Source organism: Thamnophis elegans, chromosome 12 (assembly GCF_009769535.1).
Source record: "Thamnophis elegans isolate rThaEle1 chromosome 12, rThaEle1.pri, whole genome shotgun sequence".
Classification (NCBI taxonomy): domain Eukaryota; kingdom Metazoa; phylum Chordata; class Lepidosauria; order Squamata; family Colubridae; genus Thamnophis; species Thamnophis elegans.
In genome coordinates this window covers 54,632,612-54,650,954 of record NC_045552.1, presented here as the reverse complement: position 1 = coordinate 54,650,954, position 18,343 = coordinate 54,632,612, and the positions used below count along the sequence as shown (strand labels likewise).

The following is an 18,343-nucleotide window of genomic DNA, read 5'->3' as shown; positions in this document are numbered from 1 at the left end:
CCCCCCCTCGCTCCTTTCCCAGCATCACCTGAGCCGCGGAGGTACCGGGGTAAAGAGGAGAGGGCCGCCGCCCGCGACTTATCCTAAGGAATGAAGGGAGGAACGCGGCGCCAGAAGGCAGGCTGGGCAGCGAACAGGAGGGCAGGCAGACTCACCTGGCTAAATTTGGGCTGGAAGAAAGAATGGCCCGCGGTAAAGCTCCCTGCAGCCGGCAGCCCAGTTCTGCCGCCGCCCCGGTGCTCTCTCCCATGAGCGCTGCTTCAAGGAGAGAAGTCCTTTTTCTCTTTCGCTCGGGAGGGGCTCCGGAGACCGCAGCGCTCTGGCCGGGGAGAGAGAGGGGACAGGCCCGCTCGGAGAGGAGGCGGAGCCGCAAGCAACTTCCCACCAGCCGGTATCCCCGCGTCCCCAGAGAAAACCGCACGTTATTGGCCGGCCCGGGCTAGAGCCAGAGCTAGCCCGTGGAACCGAGGGGACCGCAAGGTGCAGCGGCTTGCCGGGGAAAGGCTTCCATCACTGGCTTCATTCCTCTGCCTTCCGCGCTCCACGGAACGGGACGGCACCCGGAGAACTGCGCGGCCAGCTCGGGGCGGCATGCGGGAGGGCTTCCCGGGGACTGACCGCAGCCGGAGGGCAGGGCTGCCCGCAAAGGGGGCGTGGTGCGCCCCGCCGCTCCCTCGAGCCCAAGCATCGCCCCTCGACGCCCGCCCGACGGCTTCCCCGACGGCTTCCCCGACGGCCCCAAGCAGCCCTCTTCCGCGAGGGACGGAGAAAGAGAGAACCGGGGGGGGGGGCCTACCTGGCACTCGCTCCCGCCGCTGCGGTTCTACGGGGACGGCGCGAGGTTGCGACAGGGCGTTGGATGCCCGTCTTGGACCGCTCCATGCTCGGCCTTGGCTGGCGGCGGCACTTTGGACAGACGGCGGCGCGCGCGGCGTGGGGGGGGGGGACGGACGGACTGGCGCGGCTTCCCGGAACGCCACCGGGCCTAAGCGGCCAGGGCGGCGGCGACGGCGGGTGGACTGACGCGAGCGGGGAGGGCGGAGAGCGCGCGGAAGACGGCGGCGTCAGAACCCTCCCTGGCTCTTCCCCGAAGCGCCTCGCACCGGCCGAATCCCCTGCCCTGATTGCTGCTGCTCCCCCCCTCCCCTTGCTCGGGATGCTCGCCGTTCGCTGCCCTGTTCCGGGGGGGGGGGCAGAGTTTAACATCTGTCCCCCGGGGAGCGCGCCCGAGGGGAAGCGGGAGTGGCGAGATCCCTTCCAGGAGGGCGCCCCCCCCCCCCGCGAGAAAGAGGGACCGTCTCCCCTACTTCGACCTGCCAGGTGGCAGCGAGGCAACGTCAGCGGCAGGAGGAAACCCACCAACCTCTGCCCCCCCGTGGATGGCGCCTCTGCTGTGGATGGCCCTCCGCGAAGGGTGGCTTTCCTCCCCAACCCCAGAAAAGGGTTTGGCGCAGCATTCTGAAAAAGCGGCGTTGTAGATTTGAAGTGGTCTGGATGGGAAAATGCGAGCGCGTCTCCTGTGCTCCCCTACCCCTCTTCGTAGGTTTCCGATCGAGGCTATGAGCTCTGCGATGGAGAGCGCCCCGGGGAAGCCAGCCTTAATTTCCAAATCGGATGGCAGGGAGGATTAGGATTTATTTCATTTATATGCCGCCCTTTCCCCCCCCCCCCCAAGGGGACTCAGGGCGGCTCACAATTCGGTCAGGGAAGGGGGTACAGACAGGGGATAAAAGACAAAACATAACAATACACAATTTTAAAACACACAACAACCATACCATTCGAGAGGGGGCAAAAGCTCTTTAGCCCCAGGCCTGTCGGAACAGCCAGGTTTTAATAGCAATAGCAGTTAGACTTATATACCGCTTCATAGGGCTTTCAGCCCTCTCTAAGCGGTTTACAGAGTCAGCATATCGCCCCCAACAACAATCCGGGTCCTCATTTCACCCACCTCGGAAGGATGGAAGGCGGAGTCAACCTTGAGCCGGTGAGATTTGAACAGCAGCAACTGCAGATAGCAGTCAGCTGAAGTGGCCTGCAGTACTGCACTCTAACCACTGCGCCACCTTGGCTCCTTTAAGGGCTTTGCTGAAGGCCTGGAGGGTGGTGAGGGTTCGAATCTCCACCGGGAGGGGGAGAGAGGAGGAGGGGAGGAAAGGGGGGGGGGATGCAACACCTTGTGGGGAAGGCAGGCCAGTCTAGAAATTCCTCATTTTCCTCCCCCCCCCCACCAATTAGGGGGCAGGCAGGCTGCTATTCTTGGTAGTCTAGCTCAGCCCAGGAAGGCAGAGGCGGCCCTTGGGCCAGGAGGGGCTGGCCTAGGCCTGGGTCTCATGGCTGCTGCTTCAGCCACAATGAAAGATGTTATCTTGACATGGGAGCTCCTGGGGAAGGGGCAGAGGAATCAGGCCCAGAGAAGCACCCTGCTTGCTTGCTGTCGGCTCTGCCATAGAAACGGAAGAGGGTGGGGGCATGGTATTGGGAAAGGGAGTTTTGTTCTCACCATCTTCTGCGCCTGCTGATGGTTGATGCTTAGACTTGGTCAAGGCCAACAGTCTCACATACCAACCTGATGAGGCTTTTTGAAGATGCACCCCACATGACACCTCAGGGAGTTGCAGATTGGACACTGGGCTGGGGTAACCGGAAGGAGGGGGCTGAGCAATCATTTGATATGTACTTGTTCGTGCCTTTCTGGTTCAGATCTTGCTTTCCTTTCTGCTGCTTTCAGTTCATATCTAGTAAAAGTACTTTATCTCTATGAGGTTTTTCTTTCTTGGATATTGAAGGAGGCAATGCCTGACAACTCCCCCTCCCCTTTTGCTGTTTGTCTGTTCTGAGGGACGATGGTGGCACCGAGCAGTAGTGGAGGTTGGGGGGGGGCTGAGCCGGGGAGCACGTCCCAAGTACGTGGAGCTTGCTGCTGAGGGGTCCCTGTTTCCAGGTTCTAGAGAAGACATAAACCAACTCCTTTGCCTCTAAGGAGGCCCAGCTCTTGGACTGTCCCTTGCCTCCCACCCACCCAAAACAAGGAGAGCCGAAGCCAAGTTCTTCTACTTGTGGATGGTAAGCTCCTTGGAGCTGAGAATTGCTGTGAAACTGAGTTTCCTGAAGTGGACCACTAGACTCCTAAAACAACTTTTTAAAAAAACGACCTAATAAAAAGAAAAGTCCATCAAAAGAGCAACATGTAAAGGAAAACAGATAGAACATCCCCAAGGAGCAGAACAAATTAAAACTAAAGCAAAATGAGGGGGCTCCACAATCACCCACAAGTGAATAACCCGAAGTTCAACCATTTCTGAAGAGTGCAAACCGTATGAACCCTTCCAAACATCCAGGCCTCCAGATCCCACCAGTTGGATTTCCTTTACTCCAGATAGCAAGTCTGGCTCATCCTGGCCCACACAGAGCAGGTGGGCCAGGGGAGCAGGGGGCTCCGGAGACTAGCCAGAGCAGAGCAATGCAGCACTTCGAGCTCTCCCCTTAAGTCCGCCCAGGGGCCTTTCTGGGCAGGGTCACGCTAGAGGCTTGGCAAACGAAGAGTTTTGACTCTCCCAGGCTCTGGTTGGAGGTTGGAATTGGTTCAGTCCAACCAGTGACTAGAGAGAATTGGGTGAGCAAATTCTTCCTTGGAAAAATGAGTGCTTGGACCTGGAGCTGGGCAAACTCAGATAGAAGGATTAGTCTTCCACTTTGGTTCACTGCTGTCACCATCTCAGAGAAGCTCCAGAGTGTGCAGCAGTGGTGGGTTTCAAAAATTTTTGGAACCTACTCTGTGGGTGTGGCCTCCTTTGTGGGAGTGGCTTGCCAGCCATGTGACCTGGTGGGAATGGCTTGCCGGCCATGTGCTTTCTTTCTTTCTCTCTCTCTTTCCTTCCTTTCCCATTTCTGTCCCTTTTTTCTTTCATCTCTCTCTCACTTTTTCTTTCTTTTTTATTTATTCCTTTCTTTCTCTCTCTCTGTGTCAGTCTGTCTGTCTCTCGCTGTGTGTGTGTGGGGCGGGGGCCAGTGGTGGATTTCAAAAAAATTGGAACCTTCTGTAGGTGTGGCCTCCTTTGTGGGAGTGGCTTGCCGGCCATGTGACCTGGTGGGAGTGGCTTGCTGGCCATGTGTTTTCTTTCTTTCTCTCTCTCTCTTTCCTTCCTTTCCCATTTCTGTCCCTTTTTTCTTTCATCTCTCTCACTTTTTCTTTCTTTTTTCTTTATTTCTTCCTTTCTTTCTCTCTCTCAGTCTGTGTGTGTGTGTGTGTCAGTGGTGGATTTCAAAATTGTTTGGAACCTCTTCTGTAGGTGTGGCCTGCTGTCCAGGTCCACTGGTGGAACCTCTTCTAACCGGTTCGGTAGATTTGACGAACCGGTTCCAGTGCGATCTGGTAGGAACCCACCTCTGGTGTGCAGGGTGTAACACACAGGAGGGGGTTTAGGTGCTGAATGGATTTGGGAGTGTGCATATTTAGTAACTGGCATTTTGAAAAGTCGATCGCTTTCCTTTGTAAGGGTTTCTTCTGCCTTTTTTGCCACTTCCCTCCAATCCTGATGTTGTGTCCTTCTCTCCCCTTCTCATTCGGCAGGCCCAATCCAAGTTCCCACTGCCCTGGCAATGCTTCTTGATGCTGTGCTGAATAACTTTGTGGCTCCGGGAATTTGACAGGCATTTCCAAAAGAGGCAGGGTATCAATGTGTCACACGCCCCTCCTTGCCCTGCCTCAAAGTTGGTCAACATTAACAATGTCCTTCTGCTGACTTAACCCCACCCTCCTTTTTACTGTCGTCATCTGTTTTTACCTGGCCTCCCCTGATGAAACCTGAATGTCATCATTTAAATAGAACCAATATGAAGTAGGGCTTCATTGGTTACTGGGAGATGACAGATGTCTTGCAAGTTGTCCCACTCTATTGAGGCGGCCATGAACAAGCTCTCATCTGCCCACACATTCCCCCTCTGCTGCGAACCACACAGCAGCAGGAGCTCCTTCCCCTATGTGGTTTTCAAGTTGTGGGCTTGCTTGCAACCTGGGCCCTCCCGATGGAAACACTGCTCTGCAAAATGCTGGCTTTATGCAGTGGAAGTCTGTGCTCATTCTTCACTGAACCCCAGGTGCCTTGCTGGAGCAGAGAGGTCAGCATCTCTCGGAACAAGCCTCAGCTTGTTTAGCTCCCTGCTCCATTGCAAATGCCCAGAAAGCCAATAGGCATCATTTGAAAGGAAGCCCCTCCTATGCTGGCCAGGGCAGACTTCTGCAAAGGGTAGATGTGGGCACAGACATGAAAGGGCGGGACTTTTATTATCTATCAACAGTACAGAAGTCTGAGTAGTCAGCAGCTCAGCAATTATGACCCCCATCTTGCCTCTGCTGCCCCCTACATGCTGATCTCCTGATGTTGGAGAAATGGGCTCCCCAAGGAAGCAACATTTAACAAAAATGGAGAAACCAGAGGCCTCCTAGAAAAATGCCAATGTCAGAATTCAAGAGGAAGGAAGTAGGACAGCCAGACTTCAAGGTCTCCTGGTGCAGGAAAGGCGGCCTGTTGGATGCTGCAGTAGTTTTTTGGAATTGGTGGCAAGATATTCTCCTTCTTCTCCTCTCAATTACCTAACTAGAAAACCTCCCCTTGCACCTCTCGGCGGGGGGACAGATTCCCTCTTTCTCTTCACGAAAAGTTGATGAAATCCAATTCTCGCTTCATCCTCAAAGTGACTTCCAGTGTGGCCTGCTCAGACAGAAAACAGGCTTTCCCATTGGTGGCGTCCACTGGATGAGGCAGATGCAAAAGGAGCCGCCTGGAAAACAGACCATCCAAACTGAAATTGAGGGAGGCATGAAGAAGCGGGGGCAGGGATTGCTACATGCAAAATCAACTCCCCCACTTCCCCATTACTAGCAGAAAGGTAAACACCAGAAGCAAAGTGTTGTGGCCCGGCTCGTTGGAGCTGCCGCCAGACTCCGACACCGAGGGGTCTTATGAGTCGGCCCTGGAGGAGGTGGAGGACCCCGGACAGGGTGCCGACTCCGAGCAGGGTGAGGAGAGACTGGTTGGCCACCAGGTGGCGGAGGAGCCTTGGATCAGAGGGAGTGTTCAGGAAAACACCTGTGAGTTGTTTCGGGATGCACGCCGTCGAAGGGCTACTCGGCAGCAAGAACAACTGTGTAATGATAGGAGATGATTGCATTTAGCTGATGCTGATTAAGATCCTCGCCTGATTATAAAAGAGACTGTTTGTGCCACGACCTTTTGGCAGAAGTCAACGTTCAGGTTAAGGACTAACCAGAAACAAACTTGGCAGGCTGGATTGCTGCCAGAGTTTGTGTGCATTGCTGCCAAGCTTTGTAGGACTTGCTGCCAGAGTGCTTATCTCTTTGTTTATCTGGCTTGCAGCCAACGAGTCTTGACTGATTAAAAGAAACCTTTTTAGTTACGTGGGTTTTAGCTTTCTTTCCTGGACGGAGGAGGGGGGGGGGTCAGAACACAAAGGGGGGGGAATCAGAGAGAGGAGGCATATAAAGCTCAGAGACTGTCCCAATAAGAAATTACTATGCTCCATAGGCCTGTGGCATGAGAGACTAATCCCAGCATCAAGAGAAGGCAGATATCTGCTTCTGCTTGCTCTGAAGCTCCAACCTCACGGCCAAGACATCCCAAATATTATTGGAGTGTTATTGTCTAAAGGCAATATAAGAACTCTCTCACGAAAAATAAATTCTTCAGCGTACTTCTGGGGACTCCGAAAATCAAGGAGCTTTTCTTGTATATCAAGGGTAATATCCGAAGCTTTTGTGTCCGGCAGTTTAATCTTAATCTGAAATTGGAAAAAGTGAGGAAAAGAGATTACTTACGTTAAATGACTCCTTCGTACATCCAACCTTGTTTTCAATAGGAAGGGAGGCATGCAAGAGGTGTTACGCTGTCGCTTTTCTGTTTTAAACCACAGAACAAAGCGAGAGGTTCTGGAATCACTGCACAACCTCTTGCCAAAGCTGGGGGCATCCTTTGACTAGGAAAAGGGAGGCTAAAGGATATCCTCCAATATTTAGGCACAGCAGTTCAGGTGGCAGAGAAAGAGTCATCTCAGACGTATGAAATGTTAGAGGTTAGACGCTTCATAATAATGCACACAGAGAAAGGACAGTTGCCAAACTTTTGAAATTCACAACTCCAACAAGACCCTGTAGCTTTTGTTGTGAAAAGGCTGGAAGGACCCGCCCAGAGAGACTTCTTACCAGCATGTCTTCGCAGCAGGCAGTGGAGGGGTCCTTTCTGCTCATGCCTAGGAACAGATCCTCAGCCGTCACGTGCTGCTTGAACATAATCTCATACCTGTAAAGAACTGGGAGTCAGTGGATGCTTCACAGAGCCACATCCTTTCTCAGACCATCTATGGAGGAGTGGATGCTTTTTCCCCACAAAGGGAAATCCCCTGCTTATCCTCCCCATTTGAGCCACTCCCAAACCAAGAGGAAAAACTGGCAGAGCAGCAAATCAGTGGGAAATCCTGTCCTAGGTTGACCCCTCCCTCTCCGCCCCTCGAGCCCCGGTTTGGATCGGGCTGGCTCAGGGCCCGCTGGCTTTCCTTCCCCGGCTCGTCCAGGAAGGCTATAGGGGGCAGCCCCCGGGATGGCCGCACTTCGGAAGAGGGCCGCTTCTCCAGCTGCGCCGCGGGGACGTACTGCGGCTGCTCCCGGGGGTCCCACGAGGCGTCGCCCGCGCTCCCTTCGGGCACCTCCTCGGCGCTCCAGATGGCCTTGCCGTCCACGGGCGTCAGCGGGGCGGCTGCGAGAAGAGACGGGGCTGTGAGACGGGGCTTCCGCGGCCTCCGGGAGCCGACGGGCAGGCTGAGGACAGGCGGGCCCTCCCTCTCGCCCTCGCCGACTCACTCGAGGCGCCGCCAGCCTTCAGGGGCCCGATACTCCCCGGGCCGGAGCGGCCGCCCGCGGGGCCTTGCGCCTGAGGAGAGAAAGCGGCGGGTTCAGGCAGGCAGGCCGGGGCGCCCCACCGTCCGCCACGGCGCCCGGGCCGGAACTCACCGCGTCCGCGCTGTCCTCGTCGCTGTCCCCCGGGTCGCAGGAGAGGAGCTCGGCCAGCGCCAGCAGCGAGTCGGCCGGGAGGGGAGCGCGCGTCGCCATGGCCGCTCTGCACCGCCGCGTCCCGCGTTGCCCGGCAACGGCACGGCTTCCGGGGCCGCTACTTCCGGCGCGTAGCGTCATCAGGAAGCGCGGCGGCGGCGACAGCGGCGAGGCTGTTCGGGCCCAGACAGACGCGCCATGAGTCAGTTCGGCTTCGGCTCAGGCGGCGGCACCGGCGGCTTCAGCTTCGGGACACCCAAGACGGCGAGCGGCACCCCCAGCAGCAGCGCGGCACCCGCCGGCTTCTCCTTCTCCTCGGCCATCTCGTCGGGCGCGGGCACCGGCGGCTCCTTCGGCTTCGGCTCCCCCGCCCCGAACGCCGGGACCGCCCAGCCCGCCGCCGGCCTCTTCTCCTTCACGACGCCCGCCGCCTCCGCGCAGCCCTCCGCCTTCAGCTTCGGGATGCCCCCGGCGTCGTCTGCCGCGGCGGCAGCGGCGGCGACTCCCGCGGGGGGCGTGTTCACGCTGGGGTGAGGGGGGGGGGTTGCTCCGTGCGAACGTTGGCGGGCGGGGGGGGGGCGGAGGCGAGCGAGGGGCTGCCCCCGCCGGAGAAGCCGCCTCACCGCCTCCCTTCTTTCCCCTCCTGCAGGGGCAACGCGCCCAAGCTGACCTTGGGGGCCTCGAGCGCCACGGCGGGCGCCCCCTTGGCCACCGGCTTCGCGCTGGCCAGTGGCGGCGGACTGGCCGGCTCCGGCTCCAGCAGCAGCGTTGCGGGCACCCAGGCGGCGGCCGCGACACCCACAGGGTTCGTGTTCGGCTCATCGGCCACGACGACGCCACAGCCGGCTCAGGCTGCCCCAACCGCCGCCCCCACGGGAGGCTTCAGCTTTGGCGGAGCGGCCCAGACGGGAGCCCCCAATTTCAGCCTCGCCTCGCTGGGGAGCGCCCCGCCGCAGACGGCGTCTACCGGCCCGGCCTTCGGGATCGTTCCCGCCTCCACCAACGCCGCTGTCAGCACAGCCGCCGCATCGCAGGCAGCCCCGGCTTTCAGCCTCGGGACAGCGTCCACTGGTGAGAGTGAGATGCGGGCCGGCTAGGTGGAGACTTTAGCTGCCCCTCTGGGTCCTGGGTTATGCCAGACCATTGTGCCTGGCAGCCTGGGCACGGTCTGCCGGCGTTTCTCCTTTTGAGGAGAGGGCAGTGCCTGGGAGGGGGCTGATCTGGAAGGGGCCCCTTTGCCTGAAAAGGAAGAAGCCAGGGTGCTGCATGGAGCCCCCCCCCTTTCTGGAAACATGCAGGAAGCTGATGCTTTTCGTCATCTTGTTGCAGGTTCTGGCTTTGGAGCATTGGCTCCAGCAGCAGCTGTCACTTCCACCACCGCAGCCTTGTCCTTTGGGGCTAAACCTGGAGGTATGTTTTGTGCGTGGGTGCTGAAGAGCTGGGCTGACTTGCCTGCTGTTTCTATTCATTGCTGCTTTTTATTTATTTTTTTTAAAAGACAAACAAAAGACAAACAAAACATATAAAACATACAACCTTCAACTGTTTCATATAGCGTGTTGTTTGGTTACAGGTTTTTGTGCATCTCTATACTCACTACTTATCATTGTATATCAAATCACAAATTATCCATTGAATAAGCATAAATACATTATTATCATTGTATAGTCATTGTTAATGCACATGGATAAATACACCTGGAAATATCTACCTACTTACCTACTCTCTCCCTACCTACCTACTGTATTTCTCCCTCCCTCTCTATCCCTCTATCTCCCACCCTACCTACTCTCTCTTCCATACCTACCTACCTACCTACCTACTGTATTTCTCTCTCTCTCTATTTCTCTCTGTCTATCCACCTACCTACCTACCTACCTACCTACCTATTCTCTCTACCTACCTATTGTATTTCTCTTTCCCTCCCTCTATCCTTCTATCTACCTACATAACTTTTTTAAAAATTTGCCTCTTCAAAACCTTGGTGCGTCTTATACTCCGGTGCGTCTTATACTCCGAAAAATACGGTATTTGCCAAATGTTTGTTCTGAAAAATCTATTTTTCTTATGTGCACTTTTCCAGCAATTCTCATTTCTCAGTTGCTAAGTTCTTTTACAAGCTGCCTTTGTGTGTGTGGGTCCGTGATCATGTGTGTGTCCCATATTAAAGATTCCCGTATTTAGAATCCGTCAAATGGTACCAAAGTAGTTCAGCAGTAGTGCTAGATTCCCTTATAATATGCTGTATTTGGTTTATTGAAGAGGTGGTGCTACAAAGATATCTGCTGTATTTGGCTTATTGATAAAATTGCACACACTTTGTGCATCATCTCTAGATAAGAGAGATGGAATGAATGAAATCATCTTTGGTCTTAAGCGACACAGAAAAGCGTGCATTTCCAGAAGCTGCTCATTTTTGTTCTCACCTAGGGAACACAGAGACCACAGCAGGTGTCTTCTGCTTGTCCTCCTCCACAGGTACCAGTGCAACCTCGGTGGCACCTGCCATTACAAGTTCATCTTCCCTCCTCGGCCTATCAGGGCCCACGTTGTTTGCAACTGTACCAGGCTCTTCGGCGCCAGCTGCCTGCACTGCCACCAGCCTTTCAGGTAAGTTGGCTGAGGAGGCAGGGCCAGCTGGAGCAGGTCTCTCGGCAGCCTTTGCTCAACTGAGCGAGCGTAGCATTGTTAGAAGTGTGAAGTAGGGGAAAGGTAAGGGAAGGAAGAAGGGGGGAAGTAGAGGAGGAAGGAAGGAAGTAGAGAAGGAAGGGAGGGAGAAAAGAAAAAGAAAATAAGGTGGTGATACAGCAGGTGCTAGGGATGGTAAACAAAGCAATCCAAACTATACCTTATAACCTTTTAAATGGAGTAACAATAGTATAAGAATGGCAAAGAAAAAGAATAACGTATGTGAATGTATATCTATAATTGTATGTAAGAGAATACATGACAGTAAGAATATAAAGCACAATAGAGGTAAACAATATTTGGTTATAAATAGCTAAGTATAAATAAATATAGAACTGTACATAAAAATGGATAACGAATAAGGAGACTATGAATGCAAGATAGAAATGTATAGAAGGGAAAACACTAACTGCAAAGAAACCGATACGGAACTGCTGTATGATATACGATGGAACTTATTGTTCCTATGTTGTTTTAAGTTATGTGTCTGTTTCTGTTGATGTGTTTATGTGTATGAAATAAAATTTATATTCCCTAGAAGTGTGAGTTTGGGAACTTGATCTCCCATCAGATCAAGAGAGCTTTGTATACTTGGCCATACAAATGATTGTAGCATTTTTCAATGTATGATTCAGCTTTTTTTTAAAAAAAAATCCTTTGGTCTCTTACCAACATTTGTCTCTTTCTTCTGCAGTGGGTACCACCTCAACAGCACCCATTGGGACTTTAGGATTTGGCTCTAAAATGCCTGGAGTGACTACAGCAGCAGCAGCCGCCCTTCCCACAGCTGGTGAGAATCGGTCAGAAAAATGGCATAAAGGAAAGAGGTGTCCTTTTGTGCGCCGAGGCTCTTTAAAGGGAACTTTCTGGCAGGTTTGACCATCTGGCTTGCCCTCCTTCTGGGGCATGTTGAGTCTATGCCCACAACTTCCTTTTCTAAGGCAAGCCATCCAGTCTGTTTACAAAAAGAAACCAGGGTCAGGACAAAACCATGAGTAGGAGAAAAGGGCTGATGCCGCAGGGCAAAACCAGTCTTGGGCGGTGCTGAGTCCGGGAGCCGCAGAGCAGACCCTTCCCTGCTCTTCTGCCCAGGGGACACGTAGGGGCTGGAGGCCCGGGTGAAGCAGGGTCAAGACTGGGAAACATCCCTGGGCCCACAATGGCTTTTAGGCTTGGTGGTGGGAATCAAAAAGTTTTGCCTTCTCCAGGGGAATGCCCTGCTGTCGGTCACAGCTGAGCCCCCACTTCAGCAGCAGCTGCCCGCCAGAGTCTGATGCCAGGTGGCTTTCTCTCCAGGCGCTGCTTCCATACCTGCTGCAGGATTCCTCTTGAACCTGAAGCCCCTCGCCACAACAAGCGTGGCTGCTTCCACCTCCACTGCAACCACCACCACTGGCATGTGAGTTGTGTGGAGAGAGCTCCGGTTGCGAGGGGATTTGAAAGGGCCCGGTGAAGATGCTGGGCAAGAGGCAGCAGGTCCCTTGCAAATAAGACTGATGGCGGGCCGGGTTTTTTCCCCGATCTCCTGTCCAGGACACCCCCCGTGATGACTTACGCCCAGCTGGAGAGCCTGATTAACAAATGGAGCCTGGAACTAGAGGACCAGGAGAAGCACTTCCTTCAGCAGGCCACCCAGGTCAACGCCTGGGACAGGACGTTGATTGAAAACGGAGAAAAGGTAGAAGGGGGGGCTGCCTGGTTCTGGTGTCCGGCAAGGCAGGTTGTGTCAAGGAAAGAAGAAGCAACTGCATTTCTCTCTCACGCAGATCACAACCTTACACAGAGAAGTAGAGAAAGTGAAGCTGGATCAAAAGAGGTAAGGGATTGGGCCAGTGGTGGGTTTCAAAAATTGTTCGAACCTACTTTGTGGGTGTGGCTTCCTTTGTGGGAGTGGCTTGCCGCCCATGTGACCGGATGGGAGTGGCTTGCCGCCCATGTGACCGGATATGAAGATGCCGACGACAGTTGTCAGAACAACCTTAAATTACCTCACACACAGCACTGGCATGCATAAGAATACGATGTAAACTTGTTTTTTAAAAGGCATCTTTGGTTTGCGTTAAAACAACTTCAACACACGCAATGTTCTGATTGCACCACAAACTCAGTAGTCATCCTTACCTTTCACAGAGGCACTGAGTTTTATAAATATGAGCATGATAGTGTAGAATAATCTTATCCAAGGACCAGTGGTGGGTTTCAAAAAAAATTGGAACCTCTTCTGTAGGTGTGGCCTGCTTTCCAGGTCCACTGGTGGAACCTCTTCTAACCGGTTCAGTAGATTTGACGAACCGGTTCTACCGAATAGGTGCGAACTGGTAGGAACCCACCTCTGGATTGGGCCTTAAAAAGACTAGGATTGGCTTTGGTTCCCTGGCTTTTCAGGAGCAGCGGGGAGGGCTTGTCCCTACTGGCTGCTTTAGGAGAAAGGGGATGCCATCTTCTTTATCATACTCTTCCTTCCTTCCCCCCACTTCCCTCATAGGCTGGACCAGGAGCTGGACTTCATTTTGTCTCAGCAAAAGGAGCTGGAGGACTTGTTGATCCCATTGGAGGAATCTGTGAAGGAGCAGAGTGGAACAATCTACTTGCAACACGCGGACGAGGAACGGGAAAAGACGTGAGCATCCCTGAAGGCAGGCCTTTCTCCTGGAGGGATCAGTTGCCTGGCACCGTGCCCTCCCTTGGTCTCCTTTGAACAGTGGTGGGGATCCAATTGGGTCCGTCACCCAGGACCAGAGGGGGAGTCTTTCAGACTTGTGTCGGAGTCCATCCTGTTTCCTTGTACTGCCAAGTCCTCGGCTCCTCCCCCGCAGGGTCCGAGGGATCAGGCTGCCCTCAGCGAAACATCGCCTCGCTTAGTGTCCCAGCGGAGCCGCCATAAGATGTTGTAGGAAATGACGAGACACAAGCCAGCTCTTTAGAGAAGGAAAAGTTTATTTGCGCAGGTTCAGAGCAAAGAGTAAATGGCCTGAACCTCGAGTGGGATTCAGGAACTTCCTTATATAGTGGTGATGACGCGTTCACCACATCCAGCCATAAGCCATCTGTTAGATTTGGAAACACCTCTCAGGATTTGCCCTTGAGTTACAGAAATAATATGTCTACAGGATGTCATGATACATGGGTCAGCCAACGGACATGCACATCTAGTATTTTGAGGAACTAACAATATATGTCTAATAAGTTAAGGGCCAAGCAGGCGGATGGGCTAAAATAGATTCCCTACTTCAGCGTATTTTGGGTGCAGACTTCCTTTCTGCTGATGCGATAACTCATGTCTTAACCACACTATATCCTAAAAGCAAGCTTTGCAATTTATATATGAACAGTTCAAGCTTAATATCATGAAACCCTAGTTTGGTTCAGGCTTGGGGCCTACTTCGGTTCAGCCTGCCACCTTACTAAGATAAGCTGATGGTAAATCAGCACTCCCGTTGACTTGACAAAGGGCCCCGTTTCTCAGGCTCCAGTCATTTCCTTGGCTGTCTTTGTACTTGCATGGCTGACCCATCTCAGTAGGGGAACGTTGGAGGCTTCAGCAAAGGGGGGGGTTTATGCCCAGCCGCTGACATCCTGTAGCCAAAGCCCCTTTTGCTCAGGGTTGAGCATTATGGTCCCTCCAGCTGGGTCTCTCCTGATGCTGCTCATCCTCTTGCCCGTTCTGTAGGGGGCAGGGGCATGGTTGCACACAGCTCATTGCCACTGAGCGTCCTTTGCTCCTGTACTACAGATACAAGCTGGCGGAGAACATCGATGCCCAGTTGAAGCGCATGGCCCAAGATCTGAAAGATATCATTGAGCACCTGAACACCTCCGGGGGCCCTGCTGACAACAGTGACCCCGTGAGTACCCTCGTTGTGCGGGGGAGAGGGGATGGGGGGCTTCAGTTTTGTGCTTTGAATCATCACGTCTGCTGGAGCGAATACTTCGGCTGCCCCCTTGCTGAGGAATGCGATGTAAATGGGGGAGGGATGTCCTTGGTTGGTGTAGAGTCTGGGGAGCCATTTCCTCACCAGAATGAGGGTTTTCTCTCCCACCCCCTTTCACAGCTTCAGCAGATCTGCAAAATTCTGAACGCACACATGGATTCTCTGCAGTGGATTGATCAGAACTCAGGTATTTCTGAATTCTGAGGGAGCGGCAGCCCCCCTTTTCATAGCCAGGTGTAGTATCATGGCCCGGGGAGGTGTTTGAGTCCAGGATTAACCTCACCCCCCCACCCCATTCTGATGTGGCAGCTGCGCCTTTCTGGACTTTCACCTCTTGGGGTTCCCCATATTTCTGCTAAGGGATGGGTTTTTTTTTTCAGCCAGTCGCCTCCTTTCTGCCCACATAAGAGCAAGCTTGTAGCTGTAGAGGGGTGGAAGCCCCCCCCACCCATCCCCACCCAACTCCTTCTCCATCTGTCCACAGCCCTGCTGCAGAGGAAAGTGGAAGAGATGTCCAAGGTCTGCGAGGGCCGCCGGAAGGAGCAGGAGCGCAGCTTCCGCATCACCTTCGATTGAGATCCCCCTCCCCACTCGCCCCCCCCCCCCGCTTCTTTTTATAACCCCTCAATAAAAGAGTTGCTTTCCAAACGCCTCTCTCTCTCTCTTGCTGAGCCTTCGCCGGCCCACCGCCAGGGGGCCTCGTAGGACGTAGGATTGGGGGCGGGCTCCGGGGGACGCGGCGCCGGCCAATGGGGGCGCTCCCGGAAGCCCGCGCGGCACCCCGGAAGACTCGTGCCGCGATGAGGAGGTGAGGTGGGCGCCGGGCGGTGGGGGAGCCGGTGCTGGAGGGGGGGGCAAGGAGGAGGGGCGCCGGGGCGGGAGCCGGTGCTAGGGGAGGGGAGTCGGTGCTGGGCGTGGGGCGCCTGGGGAGGGGGCGCCGGGGGGGAAGCGCTGCGGGGGGGAGGGGGCTGCGGGGGGAGGGAGAGCCGGTGCTGGACGTGGGGGAGGGGCTCCGGGAGAGGGGGGCGTGGGGGGAGGGACGTCTGGAGATGGGGAGGGGCGCCGGGGGGGAAGGGCTGCGGGAGGAGGGGCGTCTGGAGATGCGTGGAGGGGGCTCCGGGGGGGAGGGGGCGGGGGGCATTCCCGGTGCCTGGCTTCGTCTCTCCCGCAGGTGCGGCGGGGATGCAGCGGCGGCGGCGGCGGCGGAGGAGCTGGAGACGGAGGGCGAGAGGCAGCTGAAGCGGCTGCTGCGCCACCAGCTGGAGACGGCGGCGTCGCTGGAGCAGTGAGCGGCGGAGCGGGGCGGGAGGGGCTCGGCCGGGACCCCCGCAGCCGAGGGCGGCTGGAGCGGCTGCGGAGGGGGAGAAAGGAAAGCCGGGGAGTGACGGAGGGCCTCCGTTCTCCGCAGGTGCGTGGCCAAGCGGCACCGCTTCACGCCGGCCACCGTCTACCGGCCCTTCGGGAAGGAGGCGGCCGGCGCCCGCAGCTTGCCGGAATTCCGGGCGCTGCAGGAGAGCAGCGGGGAAGCGGCCTCCCTGCAGGAGCTGGGCCTTTCCGACGCCGAGATCCGCCTCTGGAGGCAGCGGGACCAGAAGGTAGGCGGTGGCTGGGTGGGGGTGGGAATGGGGGCTGTGCCTTGGGGGCTGCCCTCCTGCTTCGTTTGTGGGACTGCCCGGTGGAGATCCCTCTCCCCGGCCCTCCCCCCTCCCCTCCCTCCTTCCAGGAACCCCTCTCCACAGCCCCCAGGCCCAGAGGAAGGCGGCCTCCCCCTCCTCTCCCTGCTCTGGAAGCCGGAGTCTTCCCCCAGCCTCTCTTTCCCTTCAGAGCCCTGGGCTTGGGGCAGCGCCGGAGGCCACCCAGGACAGGATCCGAGCCATCCAGGAAAAGATGGCCGAGCGCCAGCGCATCCTCTCCCTGCCGCAGCACTTTGCGGGCAGCAAGTCCCTCAGCAGGCGCGAGATGGAGATTGAGAAGGCGCTTTTCCAGGGAACGGACCGCCATTCCTTTCTGCGGATGTTGTATCGCCAAGGTACGGTGCCCGTCTGGGCCGAGGGATGCCCCAGATGGTGTGGGGGGCTCCTTCTGGTTCCCCGGGCCGACTGGTCAGGAATTTCCTTTGCCTCCTGTGCTGCAGATGAAGCTCGGCCGGAGGTTGCCCCTGAGACGGGCCCAACGGCTCCGCTGGACACGGTTTATCGGGAGCTCCTGAGCGAACCGTTGTCAAGCCAGAGGCCACCGGAACCATCCAGGTCTCCCCAGAAGGTGCCTGATCCATCTGGCTTTACCCCCTTCAGTAGCCTTGGAGTGGCTCCCCCAGCCCCGGAGCCCGTGATGGTGACGGAGCCCGTTGCGTGTGTGCCGGAAGAGGAGATTCTCCAGAACCGCCTTTCCAAAGAAGAAATCCTCCGGATCCCCAGATTTTCCTCTTATAGCCCAGGGGAGCCAAGCCAGGTACTTGCCCGGCAGGCTGGGCTGGGCTCAAATGCTCTTCTTTGGGAGAACCCGGTTGCCTCTCGTGTCACAGGGCTTGGCTTGGTGCCCGGGCCACTGAGCAGCTTCCCCACAGAGGGAGAGAGTTTTACCTGCCACATTCCTCCCAACGGCTGGTGAGATCCCACAGGGTGGGCCTCCTTCAGATGCCGTCAGCCAGACAATGCCGGCTGGCGGCTCCCCAGAGGAGAGCCTTCTCTGTGGCTGCTCCGACCCTTTGGAACGAGCTACCCCCTGAAATCCGGACCTCGCCCACTCTCATGGCCTTCAGAAAAGCTGTTAAAACCTGGCTATTCCGGCAGGCCTGGGGCTGTTGACCTCATTGTTGAGGTCCAGCCCCGATCATAACGAATGTATGTGTGTAGTGTTTAACCTGTTTTTTATTTTCATTTTTTTATTTTTTATTTTTTTTCTTTCGTTGTAAGCCGCCCGGAATCCTCTGGGATTGGGCGGCTTATAAATCGTATAAATAAAATAAATAAATAATACCTCTCTGTAAAGCGCAGAACCAGGCAAAATAGCCACACCTCCCTCCCTGCCAGTTGCCCAGGGTGATGAGGGTGGATTCCTAAGAAGGGGAGCCTGCAGGGGAGAAGAATGTAGTGGCCCTCAGCCTGGGTGGGCTTGCGTAGAGGAAGGAGGGGCTTCTTGTCCCTCTTGCCAGGCAGGTATGCAAATGGATCCTGTGCCTCCTGGGGGAGGTGGCGGGGGGCTGAGGCAGACACCCAGCCTGCTCTGTTTCCTCTGGGGGGGGCGGTTAGGTGCTGTACGTGAAAAATCTGAGTCGCAGCGCCACAGTGAAGGACCTGCTGCCCTTGTTCTCCCGCTTCCAAGAGAAGGATGCCACCCCCCTTCGTCTGCGCCTGCTGAGCGGGCGCATGAAAGGCCAGGCCTTCCTCACCTTTCCCAGTAAGCACCTCGCCTCTGTGGGAGGGTTGGGCTGGTTCTGGGTTCTCCTCCACTAAGCCTTCTTCTTCTCTGGCTAGCCGTGTCCCAGGCCCAGGAAGCCTTGGAGCTGCTCAACGGGTTCCTCCTGCGAGGGAAGCCGCTCATCCTCGAGTTTGGCCGGAGTGGGAAGCCGGCTTCCGCCCTGGGCCCCGGAACCAACTCTGCACTCCGGGAGAACGGCGGACAGTCGGACAAATCCTACAGCGTTGGGGTAGCTTGA

General features: G+C 55.8%; 3 protein-coding genes across 3 annotated transcripts; 2 read left to right on the top strand and 1 right to left on the bottom strand.

Moving 5' to 3' along the window:
* Positions 1–5,268: 5,268 nt before the first annotated feature.
* DNAAF6 (dynein axonemal assembly factor 6) lies at positions 5,269–8,133 on the bottom strand. Its single transcript, XM_032228109.1, has 6 exons — positions 8,027–8,133; positions 7,877–7,946; positions 7,670–7,772; positions 7,223–7,319; positions 6,716–6,801; positions 5,269–5,784 (listed from the first exon to the last, which is right to left on the bottom strand). The coding sequence occupies exons 1-6, from the start codon at positions 8,123–8,125 to the stop codon at positions 5,655–5,657; spliced, it is 585 nt and encodes a 194-aa protein (XP_032084000.1). The 5' UTR covers positions 8,126–8,133; the 3' UTR covers positions 5,269–5,654.
* A 68-nt stretch (positions 8,134–8,201) lies between these two features.
* NUP62CL (nucleoporin 62 C-terminal like) lies at positions 8,202–15,948 on the top strand. Its single transcript, XM_032228108.1, has 13 exons — positions 8,202–8,595; positions 8,715–9,136; positions 9,395–9,475; positions 10,544–10,675; positions 11,448–11,543; positions 12,050–12,152; positions 12,287–12,431; positions 12,520–12,569; positions 13,239–13,373; positions 14,487–14,598; positions 14,806–14,872; positions 15,170–15,493; positions 15,857–15,948. Exons 1-12 carry the CDS (start codon positions 8,264–8,266, stop codon positions 15,259–15,261), a joined length of 1,767 nt encoding a protein of 588 aa, XP_032083999.1. The 5' UTR covers positions 8,202–8,263; the 3' UTR covers positions 15,262–15,493; positions 15,857–15,948.
* Positions 15,486–18,343, top strand: RBM41 (RNA binding motif protein 41). Its single transcript, XM_032228551.1, has 7 exons — positions 15,486–15,493; positions 15,857–15,970; positions 16,094–16,280; positions 16,510–16,714; positions 16,820–17,136; positions 17,937–18,084; positions 18,162–18,343. Exons 1-7 carry the CDS (start codon positions 15,486–15,488, stop codon positions 18,341–18,343), a joined length of 1,161 nt encoding a protein of 386 aa, XP_032084442.1.

What these genes read in the sequence shown, in the direction of transcription:
- DNAAF6 (XM_032228109.1), bottom strand. Translation starts at nt 8,125, where the DNA reads ATGGCGACGCGCGCTCCCCTCCCGGCCGACTCGCTGCTGGCGCTGGCC. An exon ending in CCTGCTGCGAAGACATGCTG is followed by an intron (nt 6,802 to 7,222) that starts GTAAGAAGTCTC and finishes TTCCAATTTCAG; the next exon opens with ATTAAGATTAAACTGCCGGA. An exon ending in GATTTTCGGAGTCCCCAGAA is followed by an intron (nt 5,785 to 6,715) that starts GTACGCTGAAGA and finishes TCTGTTTTCCAG; the next exon opens with GCGGCTCCTTTTGCATCTGC.
- NUP62CL (XM_032228108.1), top strand. Translation starts at nt 8,264, where the DNA reads ATGAGTCAGTTCGGCTTCGGCTCAGGCGGCGGCACCGGCGGCTTCAGC. An exon ending in GGGGGCGTGTTCACGCTGGG is followed by an intron (nt 8,596 to 8,714) that starts GTGAGGGGGGGG and finishes CCCCTCCTGCAG; the next exon opens with GGGCAACGCGCCCAAGCTGA. An exon ending in GTGGATTGATCAGAACTCAG is followed by an intron (nt 14,873 to 15,169) that starts GTATTTCTGAAT and finishes ATCTGTCCACAG; the next exon opens with CCCTGCTGCAGAGGAAAGTG.
- RBM41 (XM_032228551.1), top strand. An exon ending in ACGGCGGCGTCGCTGGAGCA is followed by an intron (nt 15,971 to 16,093) that starts GTGAGCGGCGGA and finishes CGTTCTCCGCAG; the next exon opens with GTGCGTGGCCAAGCGGCACC. An exon ending in GCCCAGGGGAGCCAAGCCAG is followed by an intron (nt 17,137 to 17,936) that starts GTACTTGCCCGG and finishes GGGGGCGGTTAG; the next exon opens with GTGCTGTACGTGAAAAATCT.